General features: G+C 34.4%; 2 protein-coding genes across 2 annotated transcripts; one reads left to right on the plus strand and one right to left on the minus strand.

Annotated features, from left to right (window-relative positions):
• Nucleotides 1–6,043: 6,043 nt before the first annotated feature.
• On the plus strand, nucleotides 6,044–8,176 carry LOC125468840 (NAC domain-containing protein 6-like). The gene is made up of 3 exons (XM_048565330.1): nucleotides 6,044–6,348; nucleotides 6,455–6,723; nucleotides 7,312–8,176. The coding sequence occupies exons 1-3, from the start codon at nucleotides 6,159–6,161 to the stop codon at nucleotides 7,732–7,734; spliced, it is 882 nt and encodes a 293-aa protein (XP_048421287.1). The 5' UTR covers nucleotides 6,044–6,158; the 3' UTR covers nucleotides 7,735–8,176.
• A 2,010-nt stretch (nucleotides 8,177–10,186) lies between these two features.
• LOC125470286 lies at nucleotides 10,187–10,963 on the minus strand. The gene has a single exon (XM_048569127.1). The coding sequence runs from the start codon at nucleotides 10,961–10,963 to the stop codon at nucleotides 10,187–10,189; it is 777 nt and encodes a 258-aa protein (XP_048425084.1).

Below are 10,963 nucleotides of genomic sequence, written 5' to 3' on the forward strand. Positions count from 1 at the left end.
CGGTCGAAGAAGAAACTTCTTCATCAATCCGGGTCACAACGCTTCTCTTATAGGTTGGAGGGTCGACGTAAGGTAACCGTATATTTATTTTAAGTTTTCAATCTTTTTACTCTTTATTACACAATTGGTAATCTATGTTTAAGACTTTCTAAATTTTTTTAGGGGGTCAAAGTTTCCTGAAATTGACATGTTCAAGGAGGTGTACGTTCGACCGGGGGATAAGCCGACGGAGCAGCTTCATGTAAGTTCTTTCAAATTTATAATATTCAATTTTTATTAATATTAATTACATGTATATTCAAATTAATTTTTTTTTTCATTTTTCTAGTCCACCATGGTGGAGAAGGGCCAGATAGTTCTAGAGGAGGTGGCTTCCCAGCTTCCCCTTAAGACCCCGATCGAGGAGGTGTTTCCCCCTGAGGATGCTGGGTTTCAGATCATGATTGACACACTTGATCAGACCCTCGATCGTTGGCATGAGAATATTCACCAAGGGCTTGGGAAAGCCCGTTTTCGGGACCCGTTTGCTTCATCCTCCAGGCAGAGAGATGAACAGGTTGAAATGTTGACATCTGAAGTGGTGGGCTTGAAGGAGCAGATTGTGACCCAGCAGTCTCAGATTGTGGCCCAAAACAATTTGATGCACCAAATAGGTCGTGCACTTCAGATCTCTGGCATTCAATTCCCCGATGTTGAACTACCTCCAAAAATGACCTCCTAGCCCCTTGACACAGCAACAACACCACCAGCCGGTGAATGTGACGTCATAGATTTCTTTTTTTAGTTTTGTTTTAAATTGTTTTTGAATTTAAAAATACTTTTTTCCATTGTATGTGCATTTACAATAATTTTTCAATTCAATATTCTTCTTTACATTTTTTATTTTTATTTTCATTAAATTCATTTTTACATAAGCGAAAAAATAAAAATAATTTATTTATAAAAATAATTTTAAAATAAATAATAAATTATTTAAAAAACTGATTTTAAAATCTTACTGTGATGACCTCTATATCCGTTGTGCAAGAGTTTGTGGGTTGAACCTACATGTCCGTCGTGCAAGACTTTGTGGGTCGAACTTGAATGTCCGTTGCGCAAGACTTTTTGGGTCGAACCCATGTGACCGTTGTGAAAGAGTTTGGGGGTTGAAACCCAGTTTCGTCGCTCGGTACGCGAAATGACCACGACTTTCGTCGCACAATCTTCATTTTGCGCGACAGACCTTTCCTTCGTCCTGCAATGCCTGACGTCATGAGCTTTGCGCGGTGGAGTCTTCACCGCCCAATGTTTCCGACGACGGTTTTTTTCTTTGCGCGACAATTTTCCCTTCGTCGCCCAAGAAGTTATTCCTAGTAGTGTACTTGCTCATTTTAACGGGTGTTACACGACACGACCTATTAAGATATCAAATATGACATGAAAACAACACAAGTATGAGAACGAGAAGGCCGATTGGAATAAAAAGAAAGGCTGGAGTTCTTTTGATTACTCTTCTGGCCTCGTCATGAGTAAGTTGGTGTAAAACACGACACGAAAAATGGCAGGTCTATTTAATCCTCTTTATTTCACGTTCATTCATATGTTGTAAATAGGAGTCCATCCTTAGTGGAATACACTGATCAATAATAGTCAAGACTTTTTTTTTTGGGTGAACTAATAGTCAAGACTTTTGAACCTAGAACTGAATTCTTCTCCTGCAACCTTCACTTTTACAAGGCCTGGTGCGAATTAAATATATTTTCCTTGACAAGTTTGATACGATACGATATGTTGAGATAACAAATATTACACGAAAATGACACAAACACGACCAATTTTCCAGACCTATCTAATCGTGTATTAAAATGCAAACATCCAACTAAAACTGATTAGTAATAATATAAGTGCAGAAGTGAAAAATCGGTTATACTATCAGACAAGGTTTTAATCTTTAGGTGTGAAGTTCACACACTCATCAATTACACACATCTGTTATATTCCGTCACTTGAGACATGATGCTCCAGAATTTGGATTTTATTTTATATATGGAACATGGTTGGATTTCATTACAAATTACATCTCAAACTAAATCTTAATTTACATTATAACCAGATTCTTCCATCAATTATTACTGCTCCAAAGCTTGAGAAAGTTCGAGGAAATAGCAGAAAAATCAAAGGGCAATGAACAGGTAATTAAATTTGTAACAGTTTTCTTTTTTCTTTCAACTTAAAGGCAGAAAAGGAAACAAGGCCTCAACACCCAACAGCATTTAATAGGGTAGAATGATGAGAGGACATATATAGATATGGTGGGTGAGCAGGCTTGTCGTTTAATTAGAAAGATAGAAAGACTTGTTGAAGTCTTTAGAAGACTTCCAAGTCAAAATTTCCATCAGAATGAAGCCATGAAAAATGAAATACAAATTAACTGTTCTTTCTATTCTAAAGAAGCCATTCTTTATGTATTTTGGTGAAAGAAGGCTGCAATCAACGCGGAGTTGCTTTGAATAATTAACCACAGAATTTGGAAAATCTTGTGTTTTGTTTTTGTTCGTGGTCAGTCCCTCTCAGTCTGGTCACCTTTTGTCTAAACTTTTTGGGATTAAAGATTGAAACACACTAATTGTAATTAAAAAATTATTAATCGCAAAATATTGCATAAAATAATGCAAGCACTATGTGCCTATTGATAGACCTAGCATTCGTGTTGTGTTTCTTGTGATCGTGTCGTTTTCATGTCATAACCGATAGCTTAACGGGTTGTGTCGTGTCATACCTGTTAAAGTAAACGGGTAATGTGACCCGACCCGAAATCAACCCGTTAATATTATTAGGTAATATGACCCTACCCGTTACCCATTAAGAAAAAATGAAAAACATAATATGACCCAAGAAAATGTAAAACATAATACTAAATTAGTATATACATACTAAATTGCAGAGTTGACCCCTTCATGAAAGTTGTAAAGCTTTTCATTACGAGTGATTACATTTTTCACACTTCTACAATAGTTATTATTAATTTTGCACTCAAATAAAAAACACTGTTCATGAGATTTGGAGGGTTTTAAAAATCTAAACGACCATATAACCATCATCTAAGCATTGAGGATGCAATTATGAACGTTTATTATGCTTTCACATCTTTCAGACTCATACATTAATGACTATGAATTTTGTTTATTTTGAACTCCTTTAAAAATACTATTCATGAGAGTTTGTATGGTTTTAAAAATTCAAACGATCATATACCCATCCTCAAAGAGTAGAGAATGTGACTACAAGCGTTTGCATTTTTTTTTCATATTTTTCGCACATGTAAATTAATTATTATAATTTTTTTAATGTGTTTTATGATTTTTAATCTCAATCTTTGCCTATAATATACTATAAAAATAAATAAATAAACAAAAATTAAATTTTAAAATTTATATAGAATAATAATAGTATAATAATTAATAAACAATATATACTTATTCATTATATATATTGTATTTTATAGTAAGTTTTTTTTAGTAGTTTAAAAAATTAAAATCATCAAAATAACTTTTTTCTTATCGTGTCGAAATAGGTTATCCACATGTCACTCTCGTGTAAACCTGTTAAGGACTTGTTATTAACGGGTTATTATCGTGACCCAATAATGACCCGATTAGTTATCGTGTTGACCTGAAACCCGTTATTTTCGTATCGTTTACGTATTGTGTTAACGGGTTATGTAAGAAATTGTCAGACCTACCTATTGATGAAACACTTGGCCACAAAAGAGAGGAATTTCTTTGTTAATGATTAACATCTAAATCATTTTCCCCTGGACTTCTCAAGTCAACCCACCTTGGCCACCTCTTTTTTTTATTTTTTGTTCAACTATCTTAATTTAAAGTATAAGATTTCAGCAACAATCCCAAAGTTTAACTATGGACTTCCAACTGCCGAGCTAATTTTTATTAGAAATAGAGTGAAGGTTGTATCAGAAATTATGGACTACCTGTTAATAAAGTTTGTAATTTATGGTTAATTCCCAATATTCTAACTTTAAAATTTAAGTCTTAACTTTAATCCTTTTAAAATCGAAATGTATATTTCTTCGGAGGCAGGGAGAGTGTATATGAGCAAGTCTACAAGAAATATTTGAGCTTACTCTATCTTGGTAAGTTATGAAAAATTCAGGAAAATCCTGTGAGCGGCATGCCAAGCAATATTTTACGTGTCTTGATTTTAGGTCTATTACGAAGGATCTATTCTTTTGGTTGGATCATAAGTGTTAGGACACAAATGTGCAAAGTTGGAGAAAACACGTTTTGGAATACATACAATATGAGCTTAATTATGGGCACTTTTCTTTCACAAGATGGTTTCGTAAGTGTAAATTCTACTTACATAAATAAGCTCTATTTTTCCAAACAAATGATAGGATAATTACACTAAATTACGGAAATGAGAGATTCAAACTTGAGTGCAGAGAATAAAACAAATTGCTTTAGTCAACTTAGCTAAATCCATGTCTGCCATATATAACTATATAAGACCTATAGATATCAAGAGCCTGGTTCCACCAAATAACTTATTCATATATACACTTCACAAACGAGGTGGCTTGTACACTCAATTAAGATTGTCTCTATTACGTAAGAATGAAATGATGACTATCATACTCTTAATTAAGACAATTTTATAAAGGAAAGCTCGGTATACCCATGAACTCTTATGAATAAGTAATTTTTTTTGTGGTTAGAAAATATGATGAACTATTATGATTTTATTATAATTTGGATGTTCTTGTTCTACACTACATGATATGAGTGCTTGATGTTGGTATTAAATAAATTATAATTCTTATTATTTGGTTGTTAGTGAGAAAGTAAGTTTATTTGTCATTATTTGTGGTTAGTGGAAAATTAACATGGAGTCTTTAGTTTTTCATCTTTTGTAACTCCTGTAATCATTTTTTTTTTTTGTTAAATTGTGTTTATTATCGTGTTCACTAAGGATGATAATAAACAATAATTATTAGCATTTTCCCATTGTCTTTTTATTTATGATCCCACTACCAATTTCCTAATAAATACAATCTTTATTCCTTCATACTTTGCATCTTTTACTTATATTGGCTAAAGAAGGGGGTTCTAGTGGTGAAGCTTTAGACTCTTCTCTTTTTGTGCACAGATGTTTGAGTCAAACACAATTTAATTGAACTGTTATATCCTGAAGGGGACAAGTTAAGAGATATACTGCTACACTGGTTCGTGAACTTTTGTCAAACCTTAGTGGCCTTGAATCTTTTTAAGGAAAGTGAGATACCCGCGCCTCAGCCTAATTGTCTATGTACTTCTTAGAAGAATATTACAATTTTTTTTTTTTTTTCCCAACACTTGACATATACTAGCATTAGTTTTCGAGGTCCTAAATTTTGTGTTTCCAGTTTTGCATGCAAACACTGCATGTGAGTTTCAACTCAAAGGACTAATAAGCCTTTTATTCCTCATTTTCCTTTGTGCATGTGAAAGGAAAGGAGGAGGAAGCTCAACATGTGTTGCTGAAATATGCAAATTAGCTAGAAGATGGTGATAATATTTTTTCCTACTTAGTATTGGATTCCAATTATTAAGCAATTAGACTTGCTCAAAGTCTAAACTAAAACATTGAACGGACCATGGGACTAGCTGACTCCGTACAGTTTGAACCTTTGCATCTATTTATTCTTCATCATTTCATTTGCTTCAAAAAAAAAAGAAAAAACAAAAATCAAACATTTTGTGGTAGATATTTAATTACTTGGAAAATAGCACTGATCGACCTGCATACATTCCTGAAATTTCCAGGTAAAAGTCCAAAACCCATAGAAAATACAAGTCAAGCAATTGGCAAAGACTTAACATGCCCATGTCACCATTCTCTCATGACTTTAAGCCAAAACCGCGTGGGCCCATTTCGTTTGTGGGGTCCGGTTCCCCACATAACTCTAATTTCTAAAGACTGATAATTGGAGACTTGGTCAAGTGGGTCCGACACCCCGAAGGCTTCTCCATCAACCAACATACGAAATCATTTGTGTGTGTTGGGGGGGGGGGGGGTGTGGTGGTGCACCTCCCATCCCTTATAAATATTCTGTAAAAGTGTATATGTCTTCAGTGCACTAAACATTCATTCTCTGAATTACACTAGTTGCATCTCCAATGGCAGCCAACACCATAAATCCTGATCATGAAATGACTCCGGAATTCGAACTTCCGGGATTTCGGTTCCATCCAACAGAAGAAGAACTTCTTGAATTCTACCTTAAAAACATGGTTTTTGGCAAGAGGTTGCGTTTTGATATAATTGGATTCCTCAATATCTACCATCATGACCCTTGGGACTTACCTGGTACGTACAAACATTTTTGCTCATGCATATATACTGTCTGAATTTTATTGATCAGGGCATGGTTGTGATGTGTAATTAATTAATGGGTGCTAATTATCTTATACAGGGTTGTCAAAGATCGGAGAAAGGGAGTGGTATTTTTTTGTGCCAAGGGACAGGAAGCATGGCAGTGGAGGAAGGCCTAACAGAACCACTGAAACTGGGTTTTGGAAAGCCACCGGCTCTGACCGCAAGATCGTGAGCCTCTCGGAGCCAAAGAGGATCATAGGGTTGAGAAAGACACTTGTTTTTTACAAAGGGAGAGCCCCAAGAGGAAGCAAGACTGATTGGGTCATGAACGAGTATCGTTTGCCTGATAACTGCCAGTATCTCAAGGTAATTACTTGTTAATGCCACTTAATTTTTTTAATCGAGTATCTAATACCTGTTAATTTTCTCGCTATCTTTTCCGAAGTTTGAACATGCTTTAGGGGGAGTTAGAAAGTCTTCTAACTAAGTCTTGTAATTCCTTGTTCATTGGTGTTTAGCAAGGAGTCCCCAAGCATAGAAGTGTCTTAATCCTTCTATCTCCATTCACTTAAATTTGAAAAAAAAAAAAAAATGAAAAGTCCTTTTGTAGTTTTCATGCAAACTACAAAAAAAGTTTATATGTATTTATTTTCTCAATCATTGAGTGTTTTTGCTCGATGAATATTTTGTGAGTCTGTATTTTATGAAAAATTACAATTGTGGTAAAAGTAACGCAACAAATAATGTGCACTTAAGAAATTTGGTCACTTTTAACTGAGTGAAACTTGCAACCTGATATATAATCCGAGTCTCAATTACTAATCATTTACAGTGCTCAAAACTAAATTGATAGTTTCACCTTCACATTTAAGGAATCTTGATTACGTAGTTTCATAGGTCAATTCTTGGATAGCAATCTAATGAAACTCTCTCTTTTTCTATTTGTAAACTCAGGATATTGTACTATGCAAGATATATAGAAAGGCAACATCCTTGAAAGTGCTAGAGCAAAGGGCAGCAATGGAGGAAAATCAGATAAAGGAATTTCATGCTTCCCCTAACTCATCATCTCCTCCAACATCCATGGAGACCATCTCATTTGGCAGCCAAGCAATACAGGAAGCTCTGACGCCACAAATTCCCACAAAGCATGTAGTATTCAAGCAAGAAGTGGAAGATGCAACTCTAGTGGTAGCACAAGAGCAAAAGGGTGAGAATGCAATGGAGATTAAAGGGTCTCCTCATCCCATATACAATTTACCAGAACTCCAAGTGCCTAAATTTAGCATGGACTGGACCCAAGACACAGTTTGGACCCAAATGAGTAGCCCTTGGCTTCAAAACTTGACCCCTTTGGCCAACATTCTCAACTTCTAGTTGCTTCGATGTTTTAGGATAAAATAAAGTTTGAGCTTTGTTAACCTAGACGAAAAGCCATTAGCCCTCATTTAGTCTTTAATTGGTCATCTAAACCTAAATGCGGAAAGACATAAAATTCGGATCCAAACATTCTTGTAGATAAATTTTGTTCACATTTTAGGACGTCTGGTCATGCCTCACCTTGTAAGTTATCAAGTGTCTGCTGTTCTAGTTAAGGAACAGCTTCTTCTCTAGTTTATCTTTTTCCATTCTTGTTTTTTTTTTTTTCTTTTGAGGGAGGGTGAGATGGCATGTACCTTTTTTTTTTTTTTTTTTTGATCCAGTATGTTATCTAGTATCCATACACACATAATGTAATGGACCCTAATGGTAGGTAGGAGAGGTTTCATGGACAAATGGGCCGGCACATAAGGCAATAAATAAATTTTATTTTGTTTCACTTTGAGCTTTTCTGTTTTTCTTTTGGGAAATGAGCAATAATGACACCAATGCAATGTACTCTTACAAAAATTACACCAAGTGATAATAGCTACAAAAATGACCCCCTTTGAATAGTTTTGGACGCAGAAATAAGAGATTATCCGTTAATTTTTATTCTTATTTTTAGAGAGGTAGTTAAATCTTTTTTGTTTTTTTATTGACGACACAACATTGACATAACAAGAAAATAACGATGATACAATGACAACATAATAAACCTATTTTGCACATTTTGTTGTAGGTTTCCAACTCTCTTTCTTGAGATGATTCTTTTTAATAGAGTAATGATGGGTAGACCAATTTTTTAAACCAAATTTGTAAACTAAATAGTGTCACTAATAAGAAATAAGCACATTAATCAACACTTAAGTAATAATCATATAACGTTGGCATAACCAGAAAGCAACGATGATATAATGGCATAATGAGAAAACAACGATGATATAATGACGACATAATAAACATATTTTCACATTTTGTTGCATGTTTCCAGCTCTCTTTCTTGAGATGATTATTTTTAGAGGTATTCATCAATTTCCCCTCTGAACTTGTGACCATTGGCCAATTTCCCCCCTCAACTTTAATTTTGGTCAATTTCCTCCCTCAACTCTCATAATTAGTCAATTTCCCCCCTCAACTTTAATTTGGCCAATTTCCCCCCTCAACTCTCAAAATTAGTCAATTTGCACCCTATTGTTAATTTTTTTTTTTAAAATTTTCCATCTATTCTTTTCTTAATTTTCAATCTTTCTAATAAATTCCAACAAAGTACTAAAATTAACATAAACTCACCCGCATAATATAGGGTAAAATGTACAAAAACATAATACAGTTAGTATGTGATATGGGTTGATTATAAGAAAAAGTTATGAATCGGGTTTAAAGCATGTAGAAGAAGAAATAATAAAAAAAAGAAATAATAATCCTAAACTCATGGATCAGACCTATTTCAATAAAATGGGTTATTCTTAATAAGGAGTCAAAAAATATGAATTGATTAGCCATTTTTCACTAAAGCTCGATTCTCTGCAATTTACTTGAACTTAGCTTTCACTTTTATAACGAAAATTGTATTCACATACAAAAATTTACACATCAATCCTTTTTGTTATCAATTTTGTATAGTCAAAAATCAAATAAAATTACTCCATACTGATTTATTATGACTAATAATACTATCTATGATAAATTGTAAAATTCTAAATTTTAATCTATTTGTAATAGGATAAAGATATAGGAACATGATTAACATACATCTTATTTAGTTTCTTACACACACTTGTTTAATTATGATCAAATTAAAAAAATTAACAGTAGGGTGCAAATTGACTAATTATAAGAGTTGAGGGGGGAAATTGGCTAAATTAAAGTTGAGAGGGGAAATTGACTAATTATGAGAGTTGAGGGGAGAAATTGGCCAAAATTAAAGTTGAGGGAGGAAATTGGCTAATGGTCACAAGTTCAGGGGGGAAATTGATGAATACCTCTTATTTTTAATAGGGTATTGCTAGGCAGATCAAAATTTTAAACCAAATTTGTAAACCAAATAATATGTCACCAATAAGAAATAAACACATTAATCAACTCAACACTTAAGTAATAATCCAATCATCAACAATCACATCATTTAGTTTACAAAATTTGGTCTCCGTAGCATTACGTTTTTTAATATTTGTAACTGCATTGATGACTAGTGTGTCCTAATATTATTTTTGCAACAGAGAAAATTATTACTTATTATTAACTTAGAAAATTCAATCGAGTTTAATTAGTGCTATCCAGAAAGCCCCCGAAATTATCATCAAAGAATATCACTGCTCTGCAATTTAAGTAGGAGAAGGTAAAAATTTACTCAATAAACTGTATCAATTTGATATCAGATGATGTACATCTACATGTATTTCATGTGCAAAATTTAATATCTAATTCTAGTGGTTAAGGGTGTTGAGGAATGAGACTCTGGTTTTGATCAACTGCCTAAATAGGCTTTAAAGTCGTTCTTTGTGATCTTGAATGCATGACTCCAGATTTTCAAGCTGGTTTTGGGGATCAAATTTGCTTGTCTTGAGTGCAGCATCCACTTTACTTCTGTTTCTTCCTTACAAGCTACTTTTGTCAAGTGCATCATCTTGGAGACCAATGACCAGCTGCTTGGCTTTGACTTTGGCCCGGAGATGAAGGACAGTACTGATTCAAGCACCATAATGGTGACTGTTTCGACATCTCTCAACTTAATAACAATGTCAATAGTCTCTTGGTCCTTGTTGAGGGAAGATAAGGTGGATCGGTTTTTAATGCCCTTTAGATCCTTCAAAGCCTTTTGAATTGCCCTATTCAAAATCTTCCTGGAGCTTAAGTATTTGTTAACGTCACTTGTGAGGGCTCCAGATTCACCTCCTCGTGTTCTTCGTATAATTGATTGAAGATCCAATATGCATTCCTTGGTTTGCAAGACGGCATCCTTGGCAATGGCACAAACATCCAACAGTCTGATAGAGCCATCTAATAGCTCATTAGTGTATTTCTCATTCTGCTCTTGGGCTAAGGCTTGTTGATTGAGGGGCAACTGAAGCAGCCTATCAACACAATCTTGCAAATCTTGTAAACCATTTAGCTTGTGGCTGATGGATGATGAAGATGTAGAGGTGGCCTCAGAAGACCTCAATCTGCACAAAAGTTCATCAACTTCTTGAGCGATCGGGTGTGGCCTTGAGGGGAAGCTGTTAGAGCGAGTGTGGAAAGCCAT

This window comes from the organism of the source record quoted next, unplaced genomic scaffold (genome assembly GCF_019419815.1).
Source record: "Pyrus x bretschneideri cultivar Hongxiangsu unplaced genomic scaffold, Pyrus_bretschneideri_v1 Contig10, whole genome shotgun sequence".
NCBI classification, from domain to species: Eukaryota; Viridiplantae; Streptophyta; class Magnoliopsida; order Rosales; family Rosaceae; genus Pyrus; species Pyrus x bretschneideri.